The sequence below is a fragment of the Asterias rubens genome, chromosome 8 (assembly GCF_902459465.1).
Source record: "Asterias rubens chromosome 8, eAstRub1.3, whole genome shotgun sequence".
NCBI classification, from domain to species: domain Eukaryota; kingdom Metazoa; phylum Echinodermata; class Asteroidea; order Forcipulatida; family Asteriidae; genus Asterias; species Asterias rubens.
In genome coordinates, this window is record NC_047069.1 from 11,812,053 (window position 1) to 11,836,426 (window position 24,374).

The window sequence follows — 24,374 nt, forward strand, 5'->3', positions numbered from 1 at the left end:
TACACACCCATTGCTGCACTGTGTTCCAATATGGCAGCCAAGTAGACAACTCAAGTAATAATGAGATATTAGTCTTTGACTTTAGGGCAACCAAAACTTAAATTGATTCACCCCTAAAAATAAGCCTTTATTTTAGTACATACAAAACAGAAATTTATAAAAAACGCAAGGCCCACCTTGTACACATTTTAAAGCAAAATTTGATAAAACCATAAGGCTAAATAATACCTTGTACACATTTTATAGCAAAATTTGATAAAGCCACATTTTCAGGCAAAATTTGATAAAACCATAAGGCTACAGCCTTGTACACATTTTCAAGTAAAATTTGATAAAACCACAAGGCTATAGCCTTGTACACATTTTCAAGCAAAATTTGATAAAACCACAAGGCCTTGTACGCATTTTCAGGCAAAATTTGATATAACCACATTTTCAGGCAAAATTTGATAAAACCACATTTTCAGGCAAAATTTGATAAAACCACAAGGCTACAGCCTTGTACACATTTTCAAGCAAAATTTGATAAAACCACAAGGCTATAGCCTTGTACACATTTTCAAGCAAAATTTGATAAAACCACAAGGCTATACAGCCTTGTACACATTTTCAGACAAAATTTGATAAAACCACAAGGCTATAGCCTTGTACACATTTTCAAGCAAAATTTGATAAAACCACAAGGCTATATAGCCTTGTACACATTTTCAGACAAAATTTGATAAAACCACATTTTCAGGCAAAATTTGATATAACCACAATAAAGCCACATTTTCAGGCAAAATTTGATAAAACCACAAGGCTATAGCCTTGTACACATTTTCAAGCAAAATTTGATAAAACCACAAGGCCTTGTACGCATTTTCAGGCAAAATTTGATATAACCACATTTTCAGGCAAAATTTGATAAAACTACAAGGCTATATAGCCTTGTACGCATTTTCAGGCAAAATTTGATAAAACCACATTTTCAGGCAAAATTTGATAAAACCACAAGGCTACATATAGCCTTGTACACATTTTCAAGCAAAATTTGATAAAACCACAAGGCTATATAAGCCTTGTACACATTTTCGAGCAAAATTTGATAAAACCACAAGGCTATATAGCCTTGTACACATTTTCAGACAAAATTTGATAAAACCACATTTTCAGGCAAAATTTGATGAAACCACAATAACGCCACATTTTCAGGCAAATTGTGATAAAACCACAAGGCTATGCCTTGTTCACATTTCCAAGCAAAATTATATAAAGGCCACATGTTCAGGCAAATTGTTATAAAACCACAAGGCTATGCCTTGTTCACATTTTCAAGCAAAATTATATAAAGCCACATTTTTAGGAAAATTTTGATAAAACCACATTTTGTGATAAAGCCACATTTTCAGGCAAAATTTGATAAAACCACAAGGCTAAAGCCACTTTATGTCACTTGGGCAGAGATAGGAGCTATGTTTTAGGAAATATTGAAATTTGAAAAATGGGGGAAAAATTGAAGAAAAAACACTATCAAGGCATGCAAGGGGTATAAAGTCCATAATTTTTATCAATTTTGGGCCATTTTTAAAGTTAAGATTTTATGCTCTAAAATGATGCAGTAAGCTCTACTTATTCCATTGCATCTTTTGGGAAATATAGTAATACAAAAAATAGGCCCCAACATATTTAAGGCTCTAAAACGATAATTTTTCTTGACGTCACAAAAAAATTGACTTTCTCATATTTATATTTAAATGAAAAACAGAAAACCACAGAAAAAAAATCACAAGGTGGTTGAGATGTCAATCACACTGGTCACTCAGCATTTTAATAGTTTTTAGTCAAAAGCCTTATGATAAAACAAGTTCTGTCTATTATTTTCGATTGTTTATCCATGATCTACTGTACATATATAATCTAACATATAATCAATCATGTACAGTTCCTATTGCCAGACATGATATTGGGTTATGTAAAACCATGAAGGAAGGAAGAGAAGGAGCTCGAACGACCCGCAAAACTGCAGAGTAACAAAAGAATACCCTGACATTGCCCGTTTGACCAGTGGAAAAAGATAGGAGACCTCCAGCTGGACGGCCGATTAACGAGCAGGATTAGATCTCTTTGTACAGAACGTGCGGTACCGCCGCTCTGCACCGTTGCCTTCGTGTTAAGTTGAATCATTGGAGACAAGAATTGTGAATATACACGTTTTCATTTACCGCTTGCGGTGTTTCACTGAAACATCATGGCATATTTTTAACATTTTTTGTGACTTTCCGGTCACTAGCGGTGGTTCAAAATTTTGGTATTAGCACACGAGGGTGGTTGGTATTCAATTGTGTTTTTCGATTTGGTGGGCACAAGTGTAAACAATTTTTATCAGGTCTCAAAAAAGTTGTTTTTTCTGTATTATATCCATGCAACATACGACACCATGGTTGAGTGCAGAACCAAGTCACACGCACAAACTCACATACGCCAGGTCGCCCATTGTCTGTTTAAGGTGTGTGGGTGATAACGAGGTGTCGTTAAACGACCGCGGTACCGCAGGTTCGACTTTTGAAGTCCCTTCGTTCGAGATCCTTCTCTTCCTTCCTCCATGGTGAAACCAAGTAGGAATGAGGGCAGGACTACTAGGCCTGACCAACATGTACATATATGGTCTTGGCTTATAGAATTTTCAGGCTAATTTATACCAATTTTAAAGATTTGTGCATGGCAAAAACAATTGGAAATCAGACTTAAAGGCACTGGACACCTTTGGTTATTGTTCAAGACCAGACTTCCCACGTGGTGTATCTCAACATAATGCATAAAACATTAAACCTGTGGACACTCGAATTTGATTTGTCATCGAAGTTGCCATGACACCCTTGACACACAAGTTGTGTGCTTTCAGATGACTTGAATTCTATCCCTTGAGGTCTCGAATTCAACTCAAATAATTTAGTGAGAAATTACATGAACTTCTTTCTTAAAAAATTACGTTACTTCAGAGGGAGCCGTTTTTTACAATGTTAATACTATCAACAGCACTCCATTGCTCGTTACCAAGTAAGTTTTTATAATGCTAAAATTATTTTGAGTAATTACCAAAAGTCTCCAGTGCCGCAAAATGAATATCATGAGTATCATGCCTGTATTTTACTGCTATTGTCTGTCTTCGTTTTACCATCGGCTGATTCAGATGCAGCTTTAGCCAAGGTGCCTGCAACAATACCTGCAAAGATGATTGCACCCAGCCTGCGATTGGAGTAGAACTTGTTCCAGCAGTCGTCAGGATTGTGAATGTCCACAGTCCACACCTGGTAGTGGAAGAAACAAACAAAAAATACTCATTCAGTAAGGACACGAAGAAAGAGGAAGTTTTGTCTGGAAGCTAATACCAGATTGACAATGAAAAAATATGGAAATTGGATGACAACTGTTCCAGGTTTACGGACTTTCTAAATCACTTTAAATAGATATCTGAGGGTCTGAGGCCAATCTCATAGAGCTGCTCAAACAGAAAATACTGCTTAAAAATGTATGCTTAGCAATAACAAGCAGGATACCAGTCAAAAATTGTTTTGGCTGGTAATCTTATTCTGGTTAGCATAACTTTTGTTGTGCTTTGCTAGTTTTTGTGCTTAAAGGCACTGTACATGTTTGGTAATTGTCATAGACCAGTGTTCTCACTTGATGTATCCCATCATAAGCATAAAATAACAAGCCTGTAAAAATATTTGCTCAATCGATCATCGAAGTTGCGAGAAAATGATGAGAGAAAAAACACCCTTGTTGGACGAATTTGTGTGCTTTCAGATAGGAATAACAGACTTCTAGCTAGAAGTCTTTTATTATTTTAGTGAGAAATTACCTCATTCTCAAAAACTATGTTACTTCAGAGGGAGTCGTTTCCCACAATGTTTTATACTATCAACAGCTCTCCAACGCTTGTTACCAAGTCAGTTTTTAAGTTCCATAGCTTTATATTAACAAGGTTCTACATAATAGGGTCTCAGAATTCATCACTGCAATAACCTATCTTTCTGAAAGTTTGTATACTCAGCGCCTTGAGTACCTTGTTTGGTAGATACGTGCGCTATATATGACTTATTATTATTTACCTGGTTGCCAATGTGAGCTGCAGTGAGCGCTACTGCTAGGTAGTAAGGCAACGTTTGTTCTGCCATGATGCCAGCTGTCGTCAGACCAGACAACATAACGGCACCAAATCCTGTCAACCAATACTTGGTGTTCTCACCCATCTTGATGGATGTAGATCTAAGACCCAATGCCATGTCGTCTCTCTTATCCTAATGGAATAGAAATGGGATCAAGATAGATGGTGAATAGTAAACAAATAGTAAGGGAATAAAAGGGTAGCAACGAGTTCTTAAACGGGCCTGTATCGCACGGCCTAGACCCTACAAGGTGCTTTTTGTTAAAAAACTTTTAAAAATACTATTAAAGAGACTTCGACAATCGAAAATTAGAGGTTTGAACACATTTTTTCAAAAACTTTGTGAAAAATCTTGTAAGTGCACGTGGGTTGTGTGTACGCGGGTTTAGAATTAGATTACACGCTGTTACTACTAGCTATTAATTGCGTTCCGCGCAATAACATGGACATACATGAGCTTGCCTGCCTGACACGTGGAAGCCAGCCAGTTACAAACAGCTCCAGCTGGTCATTATCAACCGTTTAACCCCCCCCCCCCCATACGTGACGGGCTCTCCACCATTAGGAATAGCGAAATTGCCTGGGGTATTTATGAATGAAAGTTTTTGAGTGCAATGGTGTGATTATTTTCATGAGTTGCACGAATGAAAAACACTCAATATTTGTTTTATACATGTATAACATCCAAGTAGATCTTTGTACACTCATTTTGATTGGATGGTGAAACTTTCTTGCAAAAGAACAAATTGGATGGAATTTAAAAAAATGCACGGTGAATGACGTAGCGGCCAATGGTCCCTTTATTTGCTATCATGTGATGGACAATCCTCCAGTCAATGGCAAGGATCTTCTTGGGTGTTATATAAAGACAAATCAAGTCAGAGGTGAGAGTCATTGCCGACAACAACAATCTGAAACTAGGGCAACAATTTTAAGAGGTAAGTTAAAAAGATGGCATTTCCAGCTTTTGGCAACCCCTGGGGTTTAGATTTCACAATGCTTTTAGGAACAGTGTCCTCAACACTAGAGAAGTAGATCAAAGAACAGGATTTTATTTAGACACAATAACACTGATTTTCTTCACCAGGCTGACTTAAAAAGTCATACATCAAGCTTATTTCACAGTTTAGCAGGGAGTTTTTGCTTGTGCACATGTGTACTCTATATTACTGACACTAGCCATTCTACGCTTACACAGCTAGCGCCGAAATTTGGTGCTTTATCAGAGTAAGCGGAGAATGGTGATCATAAGCGTAGAATTCGGCAGTGAGCAGAGCCATGAAGTTGGGCATAGATGAGTCCAAATGTTAGACAAGAAATATTGAGTGGTACATACCTGATGTCCATAGATGGTATCATAGACCAAAGTCCACGCCATACACGACATGTAGAGAGGCAGTACAATGCTCCAATCACATGACCCATGTACTGCTGAATAGCCAATCAGAGCTCCAAAGTTGATCGTCAAGCCTGTATCAAAACAAATTCAACAATAATTAAAGTTAGTTGTTTTCAATCAAGGAACACTTTACTTGCATCAGAGTCCAAATTGGTTTAATCGGACGACCCAACTTGACCAGGGGTGGATTTCACAAAGAGTTAAGACTAGTCTTATCTTGAGATGGGACGTGTTGCCTAACTTAGGACATGAATGACTAGCGTTATGTTTTTAATAAGGGAATAAAAGGGTAGCGACGACTTCTTAAACTGCCGTTTAAAACCGGCAGGGTCGTGGCCGTGCGATAAAGGCCCGAGCCTATAAAGGAATAGCGAAACTGTCAGAGGTATTTATGAATAACTCTTAAAGAGTCCTTAAGTTAGGACTATCTTTGTGAAATTGACCCATGCCACTTGGAGTTATGCTATATCAGAAATGGCGGCTACAAATGGCTCTAACGGCTGTTAAAGACAGTGGACACTATTGGTAATTGTCAAAGATCAGTCTTCTCAGTTGGTGTATCTCAACATATAAAATAACAAACCTGTGAAAATTTGAGCTCAATCGGTTATAGAAGTTGCGAGATAATAATGAAAGAAAAAAACACCCTTGTCACACGAAGTTGTGTGCTTTCAGATGCTTGATTTCGAGATCTCAAACATGTCAAATTCTAAATCCGAGGTCTCGAAATTGAAATTTGTGGAAAATTACCTTTCTCGAAAACTACGTTACTTCAGAGGGAGCCGTTTCTCACAATGTTTTTTACTATCAACCTCTCCCCATTACTCATAACCAAGTGAGGTTTTGTGCTAATAATTATTTGGAGTAATTACCAATAGTGTTTAAGCAATTTTTTTCTGCTTGAGCAGCTCTATGAAATTTGGCCTTGATCAACAACATGAAATATTGAAAATATCTTACCTAGAAAAGCCTGTGGCCAGTAAGTAATCCTCTTCATCAGTGGGTAGATGACGATTGGTAGAACAGCAACAAATCCAAGAGCTATACTGTATACAAAGACAGGACGATAACACATCATTTACCCCATCTCTGCCTTCAAAGTCCAAGTCAAGCAAGTGCTCCTGCCTTCCCCACACTCATCTTGCCACCCTAGTGATAAGTCCAATAATTGCCAATTTTTGGTCTTTCATGTTTCCTGTCTGTCCTTATTAGGGTTTTTCCCCTGATGCCATATGTTTTGCTTACTTCCTTACAATTATTTTTTTACATTTTACTGTTTTTATAATGTTTAATGTCAATATTTGTATTGGTCCTGTAATTAGCGCTTGCGTTGTTGGATGTTGAATAAAACAAAATTTAAATCAAATAAATAAATAATTCTATAAGCAAGTATTGATCAGAGACCGACTCTTCCAGGAACAAAATGTTTTATACGACTTGATAAATATTGCGGTGCTTAACCAGAAAAAGACTTGTAGGTCAGCAAGAGACTCTAGTATACAATACGTTCATTGATGACCAGCAAGTGTAATTCTTCAAGTAAAGATAGATTGCAGTATGCGTCATCAACCGCCATATTTGATGTATAAACAAGGGAAAAGTGCATGCATGTACGCAATGTGCGTGCACTTTTCCCTTGTTAATACATCAAAGATTTTGGTTGATGACGCATACTGCGAGAGAATGACATACATAGGCCTACCTGTATGGATTAAGAGTCAGCAATATCCCCAAGGCAACGCTGAGCTGAGCTGCTAGGAAGACTAGGGCCTGTCTAGGGCTGATGTCACCTGCAGCTATGGGTCTTGAGCGTGTCCGTTCAACCTGTAATAATAATATTGAAGTCTTATATATCGCACGTATCTACCAATCAAGGTACTCAAGGCACTGAGTACATATACAAACTTTCAGAAAAATAGGTTACTACAGTGATGTATTCTGAGACCCAACTACTTAGCACCTTGGCGCATACACTGGGATCTTTTACATGCGTTACAAAACACATGTGACCACCGGCTTTACGTCTCATTCGAAGGATGAAGCAATGGTTAGGTGTCTTGCTTAAGGACACACAAGTGTTACGGCTGGGGATTCAAACCCACACTCTGCTGATCAGAAACACCAGAGTTTTAGTTCGGTGCTGTTAACTGCTCGGCCAAAATATAATCATTTCAATAACTGTAAACTGCTATGTGTCTAAATAAAGTGGATCATTGACTAATTGGTTCGTTTACCATCGGGCCTCGAATTAACGAACGGTACCCACAAATTGCTGTGGTGCATTTTGCAAAGTTCCAATACAAATGTATATTTTTCTTCATAGAGCCGGTGCCCCTTATACCAGGTAAATTTCTGTGCCCATTCAAGGGTGGAAAGTTCAAGGTCTGTAACATAGGTATAACTGCTTCATCCTTCAGATGGAACGTCAAGCTATTGAGCCTGAGTGTTGTGGAATGTATGTAAAAGAATCCCCGTACACTTATCACTCAGCTGAAGGAGCTCGCCCGAGCGCTTTCTGGTAGGGTTGACTACAGGTTGCTCCACAGCACCTTTGTAGAAACAATTACCTCTTTGAGAAACCCTCAAGTAAGTATGATTTATTATACAGTTGTTACACACCGTGACGGGGTCCATGGCGTTTTCGTACACCCGAAGGGTGCCATTTTCTCCGAGGGTGTACAAAACCCATGGACCCTAATCACAGAGTGCAACAGTTGTTTTGTTATACCTTGGTAACATGATTATTCCTCTTCTCAAAGTTCTGCTGCAACTTCAAACATTATTTACAACGAGTATGCAGAGTTTAAAAGTTTCATAACAGACGAACAGTTGTTCAAATAAGAAACCATTCTTCACTGTTCCCTCGAGTCGGCAGATGTTTAGCTGGAAATCGACCAATGGTCTGAACGATCAAGGTAATGTACACCGGTTAACAAAACACATGTTACCCGACACGCTGTGCAGCCATGGTATGCGTTTTTGTTGCACGTCACATGATTGGTTCTCGACAAACCAAACTTCACAGTTTGTTACCAGGGTATAACAAATTTGATTGTGGGCTAACACTGGTCCCAATTTCATAGAGCTGCTAAGGCAGACAATAGCGCTTAACAATTTTCTGCAAACATAAGCAGGATACCAGTCACAGATGGTACATGTGACATATGGAACTTGGGTTGGTAACCTTATGCTGGTACAAGCACATTTTTGGTTGTGCATAGCAACTTTGTGTGCTTTAAGCAGCTCTATGAAATTGCTCCCGGGTCACAATACTTACAGATTTATCAAAGTCCTTGTCCCACAAGTCATTGACGGTACAACCCGCTCCTCTTACTACAAGGGCTCCTAGTCCGCAGAGACTAAGCATGTATAAACTAGGAAAGTGACCAGGCGCTGTAGCCAATGCAATACTCCACGCACAAGGCCAATAGCACAACCACGTCCCTGTATCGGGGGAAAAGGAAACAACCAAATTAAATTGACAATCTATTCAACGGGTTCAAAAACTGTTGCAATCATATTTGTTAATTTGTGTGTCTAGACCACAAATACAACCCAACCAAGGGCCTATTTTCCATTAACATCATGCTTTAAAGACACTTAATTAAAGGCAGTGGACACTATTGGTAATTACTCATTATAATTATTAGCATAAAACCTTACTTGGTGCAGGTAATGGGGAGAGGTTGATGGTATAAAACATTGTGAGAAACGGCTCCCTCTGAAGTGACATAGTTTTCAAGAAAAAAGTAATTTTCCACGAATTTGATTTTGAGACCTCGAGATTTAGAATTTGAGGTCTCAAAATCAAATCTCAACGCACATAACTTCGTGTGACAAGGGTGTTTTTTCTTTCATTATTATCTCGCAACTACGACGACCAATTGAGCTCAAATTTTCACAGGTTTGTTATTTTATGCATATGTTGAGATACACTAAGTGAGAAGACTGGTCTTTGACAACTACATGTACCAACAGTGTCCTGTGTCTTTAACACTACTGGTTATTACTCAAAATAATTGTTAGCATGAAAAATTACTTGGTAGCGAGCAATGGAGAGTTGTCGTTAGTGGCTCCCTCTGAAGTAACATACTTTTTGAGGGAAATCATTTCTCACTCAAATAGTATAAGACTTCAGCTAAAGCCTTTTATTATGCATCTGAAAGCACACAAAGTAATGCAACATGGGTGTTTTTTTCTTTCATTATTCTCTAGCAAACTCCATGACCAGTTGAGCAACAATTTTCACAGGTTTGTTATACTATGCATGCATGTTGGGATATACACTACATGTAAGTGAGTATACTGGTCTTTGACAATTACCAATTGCACAACACACTGCTCACCAATTGGCTTGTCGATTCTCATAAGCTTCATGTAGGGTTGGATCTTACTCGGTGCTGCATTCACCACAGATGTCATCAGGCTCATACTCCGCCTACTGCTGCGTCCCAAGATCTGACCACGCCCAATCTGACCACGCCCAAAGAGCTCGGCACATCCTTCCTGTCTCCATCCCACCACCTGACCAAAATTGTGTGGTTCCCTACGTCGAAACTGTGCTCTACAAAACTGGGCGCAGTGGTGAACACGCCGGAGTTGCTGACTTGGTCGTAGAAGAACGTTCTGAAAATGTTGGCACGACTGAGTTCTTTGAAAGTCTGAGAACGAGTCTTGAGAATATTGAGCGGGAACTGGCTTGTGATGGCAGTGTCTTGGATGTCTTGGAAGTTTTACGCTTTTATTGTCACACTCTTGAAACGGCACAAGGCTTTGACCGTCGTGCGTATGCGAGTTTGTTGGATGACATTGTCCGAAATGATGCAGGGCGGAGGGGACCTTTAAACATCTTCCCTGCTCTGTAAAACCACTCCATATATTGTTTTTTGTCACACCATGCAGTGTCTTGCTAGATGATAAAGAACGGTTCATGCATGCAAAGGAACACCACCTTTGATCGATAACCAGGTAGTTTGATTTGGATACCGTGGAAAGCACAGGGTACCTGCTGAATGATGAGAGATGCATACAACGCCCAATAACTTTTGTACAGCTGAGTAACACCATGTTGTCATCAATTGTTACTCGCGGAACAATGCTTTGTGATGAATTATTCTACTATCTGAAATAAAAAATAAACAAATTTAATCCATCATTTGATTCACATTTGTAAAATTACGAAAGGGATCATTTTTCGCACGTCGCCACCGATTTATTCGCCCTTAATTAACTCCAATTCCACTGAATTTTTTTCTTACCTGAGAAGAAGGGTTACAGCATACCAGAGAAAAAAGAGAGATTAAATTAGTACACTGGGGGAAAACGGCCCATTTTTAGCCAAAAATGCTAGCTCCTCTGTTTACAAATGGCTTAAAAGATTATCTCAAAATGAGCTCAAAAAGACTGGCTTTTTAGTCAAAATTACACCACATTGAGCCACTGGCTCAATTTTGACAAGCCAATCTTGGCTTCAACGGTGACCCAATCAGCATTTTTTATCATGGCTCATTTTGAGCCAATCTTTTGAGCCATTTGTGAACAACGGGCCATGGAGGAAGGCTTAGGGACTTACACTGCACAGCAGAGGAGCCGGTATTTATCGATCCTACTACTTGCTGTCAACTCGCCATCAACTCGCCGTTGACTCGCTTGTGCCGTCTATTCGCAGTCAACTCAACCACTACGCAGATGGCAGGTATGAATTAGTCTTGACCCAAGATGTCAGCGATCAATTAACATGACGCGCAGTACATAACACTATGCGGTACCAATTATTGACATCTTGGGCAAAGACTAATCCATATGCAGGAAAGTGCCCTCTGTTGTCAATGTAGTGCAAGCTCTGTGGAAAAGCAAGATGGCGGCCGACAGTTATGCTGCTTCAAGATATTTTTTAATGAGGAAAAAAACCTCAATTTTCACACCGAAATGTAACCTAACTTACGAAAATTCTCCTTTATTAATAATAATAGTAGGCCTAATACTTTACAGTTCTATGCCTCTTTAATAGTGGATTTTAAGTGTATATTGGAGGAGTTGACAGCGAGTTGACAGCGAGTTGACGGCACCAAGTGAGTTGACGGCACCAAGTGAGTTGACGGTAGGACAGCGATTTGACGGCAGATAGTAGGACCCATATTTATGGCTAAATAACTGGCCCAGGCAGGGTGTTTCACGTGTAATAATTATTATATTAACATACCCTAAATACCTTGGTTTGAATAACAAATGGTACGAAAAAAGTAAGAAAAAAATTTCACAAATTAACATTTACAAAAGTTTCTGGTCTCACACAAAAACAAAAACAATTTTTTTGCACCTTCAATCAATTCAATCGTCAGAGCCAAGATAGCAGTAGCATACTTCTAGAAACTGTATAAAAGGCTCCCCTGAGTAGCAGTAACACTGCATGCAGGATGAGGATGAAAACTGCCGTCAGTGCATTATGCAAGTTGCAGTTCTGCAAGCTGCAGTTGCACTGCACTCTTGCACTTTTTAGGGAAAAGTTTCCGTATGGCGCCACCACTTTTTCATTCGAGTGAAAATGAGTGAAAAAGTGGTGGCGCCATACGGAAAGTTATCCTTTTTAACTGGTGAAATTACCTTCTCGTCACCATCAGTCAGTTGGTGTTATTTAGTCCCAGAAAACCTGTCCACTTTGTCTCACTTGATCGTGGATTTTGCCGCAGTGTTTTATCTCCGGCAGCGGCTCTCCTGTCCTGCTGCATTCACACATGTTTCATGTGGCCCAATTACGGATTCCTAATTCGCCAAACTTACTTTAAAAACAAACTGCATTGCTGGCGGCGGACGCTGTATTTTGAAGGCTTAAACAAGTCAATTAACTTGTTAAAGTGCAAATTCTAGCCCGTAGTTTATTATTAAAATGTTAATAATGTTATCGAATTAAAACATGCAATCAATGCATTCTTATCTGGGCACTGTTTCTTGAACCATACTTAGAATTGTTCCCACAATGCATCGTAAAACAATATGTCAGCGCCCGTGAGAACGTAGGTGGTACATGGGGTTTGTTTGTAAACACTGACTAAAGGGGGCGGGGATGGTTGTTGTGTTGTTTATTTTAATCATAACATGGAGGGCATTTTAGTGTCCAAGAATGACTGTGAACAGAGTACTTATTCACATTGTCTTGTGTCAAGTCTGAGTGAAATTTAGGCCTACCTACCTACATTTTAATTTGATTTAAATTTACTAATTGCTTTGCATGCACATTATTATTAGTCTTGGCCCAAGACTATAGTGCTTGATATTGGAAAGTGTACTACGCACAGTTGTAAATCGCTAAAGCGCGTCCTCTACGGTATGATTTAATTTACTGGCGAGCTTGAAATCTAGACTATACTGGCAAGCTATAGTAACTTGCCAGTTGACCCATTGCCTGCGCATCACACGCTCACCATGTTGGTGGGCAATAGGTTTACGTGTAAACGCCGCATCAATTGACATGCGCACTTCAATGAATAACACGTTGACATTGACCACCAAAATGGCGCATCCAAGAGTATTCTGATGATGACGTCAGGTGAATTGGCTCGCCAGTAAATTAAATCATACCGTACGTAGAAGGCGCGCTTTAGCGATTTACAACTGCGCATAGTACACTATCCAATATCGAGCACTATAGTCTTGGGCCAAGACTAGCAGATTTGGAATCCTTGGTTGAATGTGATTGTGATGCAATGTTATAATTTGTTTTTTTGCAAAAATTTTTTTTTCTGTTTTAATAATGGCAACAAAAACTCACGTTGTAAGAAGTACAGCAGCTGTGGAAAGAACTATAAATGCTAATTATTGCATTTTGTTTTTGAGAAATGTTTTTCTTCTAAAATTTAAAAGTACTTGGCCTACTAGCAATTTCCTAATCGAGCTACGGTATTATGAAACAACTTGGCACTTTTTATCCCCACATATTTCAATTCAAGAAGTGTTGCCGCGGGAACAGTTTTGCTGCGGATCTTCGGCTTCATCCAAAAAACGCAACCACATTTGAAATGAGATTTCTACAGGTTAATTTTATTGTATTACAACTTCATTTTTATAAGATTAAAACAATTGAACGGTTCCCAAAACCAAAGGTAACATACGATGCCTTTTAAAAATCACACATGATATTGGTAGCACCTCATCCAACAAAAGTGTTTCAAGAAAACATCAAAAGAGGTCACACACCTAAATTACTCAGATTTCTTTCCCTTTTTTGTAGCTTGGTGAGAGGACTGATTGAAAGTCATCGAGTTATGATGTTCTCCAAGTCGACTTGTCCGTTCTGTCTACTAGCCAAAGACACACTGAGGGAAGCTGGCGTCAAAGACTTCAATGTGCTTGAGATTGAGTTGAGGCCTGACGCTCCTGATATACAGGTAGGTTTAAAGTACTCTTGAGCTCTTTTCGCACTGGACTTAATTTGGGTAAGGTAACCGAGCCAGTTGGTTACTTACCCATTTCAAATCCAGTGCGAACAGTCCAGGTAACTTTCCTCACAGGTAGCTATACCACGCCGCGTGGGTAGTTTAGCCTAGCAAAAGGTGCCCAGTAAGATTGACCAGGTCAGTTTAACCGAGCCGGAAAATCCAGTGACCTTTCACCATTCTGGATATGCGTCAATTATGCGTCAATTAAATCCAAATTTGTCACCAATTGAAACTTTGAAAGCTTGGAAACACTAGGTCTTTTACCAACAAGGAGTGCCTTCTGGCTGTAGGGGTAGGCACTGGAAAACAATGCAGCTGTAATGTTGATTACCCATCAAACATTCAAAGATATTGACAAATAGGTAGACTGCCAACTTAGGTTTCCGGCTGCGGCGTGTTAATCCGGAGATCATTGGGTCAAACTGCTATAGTTACATTTGTCCTTGTTCAACCACATATCTAGTTCCTCCATTTGTTTGTGTAAGACTATTACCATTCTATGACTGTTGTGTAACACTTAGATTTGATTTACCATTCATTTAATTTATTCTTTCCACATTACAGAAAGTGTTGTACAACATGACGGGGGCGTCGACAGTACCCAGTGTCTTCATCGACCAGATGCATATAGGAGGTGGATCAGACATACACAGCAAGTATGAGTCTGGAGAATTGGTGAAGTTACTACGAGAGAAAGGGTTGATCAATGGAGAGACAATGTCGTGATGTTAGGGAGAAAAACGCAAAATCGCACAACTGCCACGAAAAAGGATTTTAAAATGATTGAATACGGGTTTACAGAGCTCCTTTTAACTTGTTATCATAGTTACCATCTTTGTTAGATTTCTGTACATGTACATTGTAAGGATTAGTTCTTATGTCTGACAGAGACTAGACTATTTTTATTCAACCTCTTTTAAGTTGTATGGATTTGAATGACGAATATGTTTTCCATAACTCACCCGTCATGCCCTGGTGATTATAATAATGCACAGACTAATATCCAGTTTAGATCCATTTCATGTACCGGTTGTTTTCTACTGTTCCTGTGGATGCATTTATAATCACGTACACCCAAATCAGATGTCACTAGGCCCAAGGCATTGTGCCACCTACTCTTGGGGCTGAAACAGGGTAAACCCCTTTAAAGTCTGTAAGGATGTAGGCTTGTGTATCTTTCACTATAGGAGCCGGGCTGGTAGAGCAGAATGCAATGGTAGTCAGTGTTGCTTCGACTCAGATTTCACCCAGATACCTCTGTGCAGAGCAGACATTTCTGACTTGCCCTTCTGTGAGCAGACATGGAATTCACTTTCTGTTCAGATTTCATAATTTATACCAAAATGCAAAAGATATACTACACAGCGACTCGTGGTTTAAAATAGTCCATAGCTATCTCTTTAATCCTGCAATTATTATTCACTCAAATAATATCCATTTAATTATTTAATACAGTAAAAACCAAATTGCATGAGTTGGAAAGTACAGTGTCAGATACAGGTAAAAATCAGGGTATGTAAAATAAATTGCAATAAAAACAAAATGGCAATTTTAAATTGTACAAACTTTGCAGAATGTTATTATTTTAATATCGACAGTTATTTCTGGCAGGAAAGTGGTAGAATATATCAGCCAAGTTAGAATTATTGCCAAGTATGTCGGCAGCCAAGTCATGCTAACAACATTTATCATGTCACTATGATCAAGTGGTTAGACAACAGGACCCAATTTCAAAAAGCCTGTAAGAATAAAAACTTGCTAAGCACGGCCAAATCTTGCTCAACAGAAACTGGTTACCAGCCAACATTCAAAACGGGTTTGTATTGTTGCAACTGGTGCCCAAGTAATTTTTTTTTACCAAAGAAATTTACTAAGCAGTATTTTCTGCTTAAAGGCAGTGGACACTATTGGTAATTACTCAAAATAATTATTGGCATAAAACCTTTCTTGGTGGCGAGTAATGGGGAGAGGTTGATGGTATAAAACATTGTGAGAAACGGCTCCCTCTGAAGTGCCATAGTTTTTGAGAAAGAAGTAATTTTCCACGAATTTGATTTTCGTGACCTCAGATTTAGAACTTGAGGTCTCAAAATCAACCATCTAAACGCACACAACTTCGTTTGACAAGTGTTATTTTTCTTTCATTATTATCTCGCAACTTCGATGACCGATGGAGCTCAAATTTTCACAGGTTTGTTATTTTATGCATATGTTGAGATACACCAACTGTGAAGGCTAGTCTTTGACAATTACCAATAGTGTCCACTGCCTTTAACAGCTTTACAAATTAGGCCCAGGACTTGCAATCAAAAGGTTGTGGTTTTGAATCCTACCAAGGAAACCGTTGATTTCACAATGACTAGAATAAATAATTGTCTAGTTTTTTACTGGATCACGACAATTTCTTGATTGGGTGTTTGCAAGTAGGTGCTTATACCCCCTTGTGAGAGTTTGCTGCATTGGGAAGATCATCTTAACACACAGACAACCACAACAAAACAAGCTTATAGCTTCTACTAAGATTGGAAATTTTGAGGAAGAAAATACTTTTATTTGAGGAAGAAAATACTTTTCTACTCGAACAGCAGCAAACAAATTAGTAACACATGGTGATTTTCCCCTTTCGCATCCCTTTTTATGGTATATTTTTGTACTGATAGGCCATTGTGATGTTTAAAATTATCTGAGAATAAAATGTGTGTACTGATGAGCAAACATTCGTTGAGCAAAATATTTTGAATTGAGCTCGGGCAGCTAGAGGCAGTCACTCAGCGAGATATTCGAGTGTGAATCATTTCCATTTGCAAAAGAGGGTCTGATAATTTAAAACTAGGTGCATGACTGTCAAAAGAGACAATTCTACAATTTTATATTGGTGCAGAGTTGAGTCAGAACTGCCCACACATTTAAATAAGTTTTAGTGACTTGTTGTTAACCTCCCTCCTACCACACACACACCCACAATCACTGGTACAAACACAGACCATGGTCCAATTTATGCGCTTACGATCACCATTCTCCACTTCAAGAGCCAAATTTCTGCACTAGCTATAAAAGCGAAGAATGCTTAGTAACATGGAGTTTGCATGCACACAAGCCAAAATTTCCCGCAAACCCTCAAATTCGCTTGATGTGAGCGCAGAACTCCCTACTTCCGCAAGCGTCGATTTGCTTACGATAAGCAGAGCCACGAAATTGGGCCAAGATGACACAATTTCCTGACAACAACCCGAGCCTCTGTTCACCACACATTCATTCAATTATCAAACTTATATTATGCATTAATTTAATATTAAGGTTTGGCTTAAACGCTGGTCTCTTTTCAAAGAGACTACTGCAAGATTTAAAGCTCAGATTAGATGGATAAGATGTTTAAGACCTGGGCACAATTTCATGGAGCTGCTTAAGCACGAAAGGTAGCTCAGGACAGCAAAAACTTTGCTTACCAAAATAAGGTAACCAGCCAAAAAGCCATTTTACATGTACAATCTGTGACTGGTCTGCTAAAGTTTGCTTTGTTTAGCAGAAACTTTTTAAAGGCAGTGGACACTATTGGAAACTACTCCAAATAATTATTCGCATAAAACCTCATCTGGTAACGAGTAATGGGGAGAGGTTGATAGTATAAAACATTCTGAGAAGCGGCTCCCTCTGAAGTGACGTAGTTTTCGAGAAAGAAGTAATTTTCCACGGATTTGATTTTGAGACCTCAGATTTAGAACTTGAGGTCTCGGATCAAGCATCTGATAACAAACAACTATGTGTGACAAGGGTGTTTTTTTCTTTCTAGTTATAATCTCGCAACTCCGATGACCAATCGAACTCAAATTTCCACAGGTTTGTTATTTTATGCATATGTTGAGATACACCAAGTGAGAAGACTGGTCTTTGACAACTACCAATAGTGTCCACTGTCTTTAAGCTCTATGAAATTGGCCCTGATGCTTATAAGGAGAAGCAGTCACAATACATTAATTTCCTCTGAAGTATGAAGGTTGCCTCCTCGTTCTATCTCTATGATTAAACCCTACCACAATAGCTTAAGAAATTGTTCCATTTGAAAATTACAAGCAGATAACTGCAGATTATCAAAAAAACAAAAGAAAGGATACATTTTTTTTACATTCAAAATTAATATCAAATAATAGTACTGTACAATATACAAATTCATAAAATATATACGGATTTATGCAAAGGATTATTTATTAACATAAGTCGGTAAAACCAGCAAATAAGCAAGGTACATGTGTACATACAAATATTTATTGCTCTGATTTAGATCGTTTGCATCCAAAAAGTACATTTAATTTTTCATTTTTTTCCGTTCAAATCAAACTCTTTTTTTTTTTGACGTCGGGCAGTTTTGTTTTTTTAAGTACTGCAAAAATTTGGAGCGTTGCAGAATTAATTCAATTGGTAAATAACTTAATTCATTGTTATCAAACCGTTGATCCATATTTGATACTAGTTTTCAGTTTCTCACAGCGCTGTTTTTTTTTTTTTTTTTAATACAAAGGAAATCATCTGATCACCTTTTTAAGTTGCATGCCTGAGATAAGCTCATCCAAGTGCACATACAGGTTTCCCATCCCACTCCAACCCCAACCTGGGCCAAATTGTATCTACCCTGTAAGCACAAAAATCTGCTTAGCTCAAATAAACCTTGCTAAGCAGACACAGATAACCTGCTGCTTCACTCATCTTTTGCTTAGAAAAGAAATTCGCTGAGCAGTATTTTCAGCTTAACAACTCATTGAAAACAAGTATTAAGCACAAAACACCTGCTTAGCACTGACAACTCTTGCTTAGTGGAAACAGGTGAGCAGCAAAAATTCCATAAAGTTAACACAGTTGCATCTGCTGCCTCACTCATCTTTTGCTAAGCAGAGAAATTCGCTGAGCAGTACTTTCAGCTAAACATCTCTATGAAAACAAGAATTAAGCACAAAACACATTGGCTTAGCACTGACAACTCTTGCTTAGTATAAACAGGTTACCAGCCAAAATTCCATAAAGTTAACACAGTTGCGACAAGTGCCTCACTCATATTTTGCTTAATTAAGATATTTGCTAAGAGATTTATGAAACTCAGCCCTGAATATTCCAAGGGTAGTAAGCTTTGGAGAATAATATCCTAAAATCGCATCAGACACTTCTATAACAGATTTTCTACACATACATAGTAAAGAAACCAATTTGGATACAAAATTAGAGGCAAATATGAAAAAATAACCCGAATTGGAAAGAACATTTGTGCATAGATGGGTTTCAAACAATCTTGTTGCATTTTCTACCTCAGTGCACTGACCTTTAACATGTCACCCTGTTTAAGAACGAAATCTCGTTTGTATTAAGTTTGACCTAACAGATGTTAAAGGCAGTGGACACTATTGGTGATTACTCATAGTAATTATTAGCATAAAACCCTACTTGGTAACGAGTAATGGGGAGATGTTGATAGTAAAAACCATTGTGAGAATCGGCTCCTTCTGAAGTGACGTAGTTTTAGATTTAGAAGTAATTTTCTATGAATTTGATTTCGAGACCTCAGAATTAGATTTTGAGGTCTCGTAATCAAGCATCTGAAAGCACACAACTTTGTGTGACAAGGGTGTTTTTTCTTTCATAGTTATCTCGCAACTTCGACGACCAATTGAGCTAAAATGTTCACAGGTTTGTTATTTTATGCATCTGTTGAGATACCAATAGTGTCCGATGTCTTTAAAGCCATTGGACCCTTTCGGTACAGAAAAAAAAAAAAGTTCACAGATTTACAAATAACTTACAGGGTTTACAGAAGGTAGTGGTGAAATACTTCTCTTGAAATATTATTCCATGAAATGCTTTACTTTTTTGAGAAAACAGTAAAACAATATCAATTCTCGTTAACGAGAATTACAGATTTATTTTAAACCCATGTCATGACACGCGCGGATACAAGGGTGGGTTTTCCCGTTATTTTCTCCCAACTCCGATGACCGATTAAGCCCAAATTTTCACAGGTTTGTTATTTGATATAGAAGTTGTGATACACGAAGTGTGGGCCTTGGACAATACTGTTTACCGAAAGGCTCCAATGGCTTTAAGTGAGACCTCATTCCACTGAAAGGCACGCCCACTTCACACACACTGGCTCCAGAGACTACAAGAAAAATTCCATAATAGTTTAATTTAGCTAGTTTTTCTTTGACATTCTATCCAAGGAAAGTTCATTAATTGGACTTGACTTTTACAAAGGTATTTTTAAGATTCAATGTTTCTATCAAATCAAATAATGCTTTTGAATGATTATTTGCTTCTGAACAAAAAAATGCTTGTTTTTTGGTAAAACTGCACACAGAAACTTACGCTATTTTTGGAGCACTGTAAAACACACCATTATTCTGAGTCCATCAATAATGAATGAACAGTTGAAACTAATTTGAATACCTATTTCAAAGGCACCTACTCCCCTGTACCAGCTGGGACACAATTGCTTCAAAGAAAATAAAACCATTTGGTCAAAAGTTAGAGCAACATGTACACCAAACCATTGAGGTAGAACAGACCGACCCATTAAGCTCTGACCAATCACAACCCATTGCGCCACCAAAAGTCCTACACAATAAAGTCTGACATGGGCGTGCGCGTATGCTTGGCGCGCGCAGCAAAGTTGTGCAGAATGGCATTGGAGAGGCTCACGTGTTCTTGCTCAGACGTGCGCCATGGTGGGAGCCTAATGGATCGGCCTATTGACCAAACTGTCGTAGTAATAGGTACAGTATGCATCAACCACCCGATACATGTGTCCACTTGAGTGCACTAATTTTCACAAAAGCAATTACTGATTATCCCTAAGTAATAAAGCCGTCCATACGGCAACATTTATAATCAGTTGAAGAGCATAGAAAAAGTCACCACTAGATATTCTTTCCTGAAGTTTGTTAGCACCCACTGTAATACTTTTTTTCACACGCTACACATGTAGTTAAAACACTTTCTTTTTTTTCCTGTAAACTTTAATTTGCTTTACTCTACTCTTCCAGAAACCCTTTGGTAAGTCTCCCTACATTACGCAGTGTTTGGTCACAACAGTTCATTCACTTCTCATATCAGCCAAGATTGAAAATATACATATAGGAACATTATGAATATTTGGATGATAAAAACCAAATATCTTTTGAAGCAGTGTGTAACAAACACCAGAAGCAACACGTTTAGAATTCTGTAGTACTATACATTTAAATTCAATGCACAATGCATCACTCATACATTAATATTATAATATATCACAGTCAATTTAAAATATTATTTACAAATACTTCCTTTTTTATAATATCTATTACAATTACCCTTGATCCATCATATGTAAAACACTTACAAGATTATATTATTTTTAAAATGTTACAAGAAACTCTCAACAACTGATTATTTTGTTCCTATTTCCCGTAGAGGGTTAAAAAGTAGGATTTGAAACTTTGAATGGGGGACTATGATTAGGTGAGGTTTGCGGTAGCACCACAGCCAAGCCCAACTACCAGTTAATCTCCAAGGCAGTATTAGCAGCATCGGGTCCAGCATCCTCCTGAAGATGATCAGAGCATACTGATTGAAACATTAAGTTGACAATCATCGGCTCTACTTAAAGGCAGTGGACACTATTGGTAATTACTCAAAATAATTATTACCATAAAATCTTGCTTGGTAACGAGTAATGGGGGAAGGTTGATAGTATAAATCATTGTTAGAAACGGCTCCCTCTGAAGTAATGTAGTTTTTGAGAAAGAAGTAATTTTCCACGAATTTGATTTCGAGACCTCAGATTTAGAATTTGAGGTCTCGAAATCAAGCATCTGAAAGCACACAACTTCGTGTGACAAGGGTGTTTTTTCTTTCATTAATATCTCGCAACTTCGCAACCGATTGAGCTCAAATTTTCACAGGTTTGTTATTTTATGCATATGTTGAGATAAACTACCTGCGAAGACTAGTCTTTGACAATAACCAATTAGTGTCCAGAGTATTTAAAAGAAATTAACACATGGTGCTACCACAAGCCCCCTTATAAATCTCTTTTAGTGAGGGTACCCCGCCCCGCGATGTTTGGATCTTGAAGCTCTTCCTCCCTCTGAACGGTGACCTTCTCAGCTCCCTGGGGAGTTTACAGCCTTGGGGTAGATACAATGTAACCTTTGGTGAGTGGAGGATGACGCCCCCCCCCCCCCCCCCTTATAATTCTCTCTTAAGGGTACCCCGCCCCGTGATGCTTGGATCTTGGAGCTCCTCTTCCCTCTGATCCGTGACCTTCTTAAGGGCCATCATCCTCTGGTGGTCCAGGTCGATGTAGTCCACCTTGGGGGAGCTCGGCTTGGGAGGCCTTGGAGGAGGTTGACGAGGCTCTTCATTCTCGTGGGATAGCTCCAGGTACTCGATGTCATCACTCTGCTGGGAGAGAAGCGAGGCTGGGATTGGTGAACTGGATAAACCCTCACCCAATGGGCGCTGTGGCAAGAAGACAACAAAAATAAATATATATATTGAATTTGGTTTTCCCCTTACACCGATGTGTGTAAGCACTGTATACTCAGTACTTTCCCCTTACACCGATGTGTATTAGCACTGTATACTCAGTACTTTCCCCTTACACCGATGTGTGTTAGCACTGTATACTCAGTACTTTCCCCTTACACCGATGTGTATTAGCACTGTATACTCAGTACTTTCCCCTTACACCGATGTGTGTTAGCACTGTATACTCAGTACTTTCCCCTTACACCGATGTGTGTAAGCACTGTATACTCAGTACTTTCCCCTTACACCGATGTGTGTTAGCACTGTATACTCAGTACTTTCCCCTTACACCGATGTGTGTTAGCACTGTATACTCAGTACTTTCCCCTTACACCGATGTGTGTTAGCACTGTATACTCAGTACTTTCCCCTTACACCGATGTGTGTTAGCACTGTATACTCAGTACTTTCCCCTTACACCGATGTGTGTTAGCACTGTATACTCAGTACTTTCCCCTTACACCGATGTGTGTTAGCACTGTATACTCAGTACTTTCCCCTTACACCGATGTGTGTTAGCACTGTATACTCAGTACTTTCCCCTTACACCGATGTGTGTTAGCACTGTATACTCAGTACTTTCCCCTTACACCGATGTGTATTAGCACTGTATACTCAGTACTTTCCCCGAGTCCTGTCAAATACATTTATTGACCCCTAGTAAATGCCTCATCGCCAAAAGTGCATACTACAGCTTGGGACTGTTACTCCCAAAATGGCGCCAAAACGTTTTGTGATGCTGACGTCAGGTGAATTGGTTCAGCAATACTTTTATAATGTTTATCATTACAAATCAAATGTAACCAGAAAGCATTTAAACAAAATTAACAAAAAATTTATTTTCCCAAACGGCAAAATAAACACTTCGGTGAAAAGTTGGGACTGTCCCGACACAAAAGAAAACATGTCCTAAACAAAAAAATATTATATATATATATAGACAAGGAAATGACTAGGAATTTAAAAACATCAAACTAAATAAAGATTAAAGATAGCACTGTGTAACATTGGTTATTCCTTGGTGAGTTTTGTTGTTTATTTGATCACACAACCAACAGCCAGTTTGTGCCAATAACAGGAAGAACAAGTAGAAATGCTCAGTTTTTAGAGAAGGGTAATCAGGGCCAATTTTCATAGCTCTGCTTTACTTACTTTAATCAAAGAATCGGCACTTGCGGAAGCAGGGAATTCTGCGCATACAAATATACACTTGCACTGCTAGTGCAGAAATTTTGTAATTACACAGCAAGCGGAGAATGGTGATTGTAAGCGCAGATTTTGACGGTAAACAGAGCCATGAAATTGGGCCCGATCAGGTAAACCCAATCCACACACAAAAGTCTGTATTCTGCTCAAAGTCCAACAGTTCTCAATCAATGGACAAAACCTATGGCCATGACGTTGCAAAAGAAAGACCGTATTAAGCCGGGTTCATAGTTCATGTGAATGCAAAGCGAATTTGACGTTAATTTGTCGTCACAACTCTCCTTTTGCAGTGATATTTGCAAGCGAGTGGAGCACAGTTAAACTGCTCTGAATTTGTGACGTCAACATTCGCTTCGCATTCGCAGGAAGTATGAACCGGGCTTTATTTGCCAAACAATTGAAACACTTATCACATACTTCGAGTATAGACCCCATTGGAGTTAGATCCTTGTAGATATACGTGTCCTCATCCGGTACAGGGACTGGACGAGTTAATTGAAAATGGTCTCCTTCGGCGCTGTACATGTCATCATCGGAGGATGAGGTAGCGCTTTCACCGGTGTTGGTGCGCCCTCGGAAGGGATCCGAATCGTGGTCTAACCTGTGGTTCCTGAGAGTTGGCAAGAAGAAAGAG

At 38.8% G+C, this 24,374-nt stretch overlaps 3 protein-coding genes and 1 long non-coding RNA gene across 6 annotated transcripts in view; 1 reads left to right on the forward strand and 3 right to left on the reverse strand.

The window, feature by feature from the left end:
- Positions 1 to 3,048: 3,048 nt before the first annotated feature.
- Positions 3,049 to 13,766, reverse strand: LOC117293898 (4-hydroxybenzoate polyprenyltransferase, mitochondrial-like). Of its 3 annotated transcripts, none has more exons than XM_033776377.1 (8): positions 13,743 to 13,766; positions 9,896 to 10,671; positions 8,827 to 8,993; positions 7,252 to 7,373; positions 6,510 to 6,595; positions 5,487 to 5,620; positions 4,095 to 4,283; positions 3,049 to 3,290 (listed from the first exon to the last, which is right to left on the reverse strand). In XM_033776377.1, the coding sequence occupies exons 2-8, from the start codon at positions 10,614 to 10,616 to the stop codon at positions 3,117 to 3,119; spliced, it is 1,593 nt and encodes a 530-aa protein (XP_033632268.1). In that variant the 5' UTR covers positions 10,617 to 10,671; positions 13,743 to 13,766; the 3' UTR covers positions 3,049 to 3,116. The 3 variants fall into 3 exon arrangements, with proteins under 3 accessions (XP_033632268.1, XP_033632266.1, XP_033632267.1); XM_033776375.1 differs by lacking the exon at positions 13,743 to 13,766 and adding an exon at positions 12,153 to 12,266; XM_033776376.1 differs by lacking the exon at positions 13,743 to 13,766 and adding an exon at positions 11,122 to 11,221.
- On the forward strand, positions 12,542 to 15,545 carry LOC117293899 (glutaredoxin-like). The gene is made up of 3 exons (XM_033776378.1): positions 12,542 to 12,562; positions 13,777 to 13,933; positions 14,549 to 15,545. Exons 1-3 carry the CDS (start codon positions 12,543 to 12,545, stop codon positions 14,708 to 14,710), a joined length of 339 nt encoding a protein of 112 aa, XP_033632269.1. The 5' UTR covers position 12,542; the 3' UTR covers positions 14,711 to 15,545.
- Positions 15,546 to 18,298: 2,753 nt separating this feature from the next.
- On the reverse strand, positions 18,299 to 19,422 carry LOC117293649. The gene is made up of 2 exons (XR_004519448.1): positions 18,938 to 19,422; positions 18,299 to 18,765 (listed from the first exon to the last, which is right to left on the reverse strand). It is a non-coding gene; the product is annotated as an uncharacterized LOC117293649 (long non-coding RNA).
- Positions 19,423 to 21,946: 2,524 nt separating this feature from the next.
- Positions 21,947 to 24,374, reverse strand: part of LOC117293826 (GRB2-associated-binding protein 1-like) — a 41,288-nt gene continuing 38,860 nt past the window's right edge. The window contains exons 6-7 of the mRNA XM_033776280.1: positions 24,158 to 24,350; positions 21,947 to 22,465 (exon numbers count right to left, since the gene is read on the reverse strand). Of these exons, the coding sequence (XP_033632171.1) occupies positions 22,193 to 22,465; positions 24,158 to 24,350 (466 nt within the window). The 3' untranslated portion in view covers positions 21,947 to 22,192. The remainder of the gene's footprint in view (positions 22,466 to 24,157; positions 24,351 to 24,374) is intronic.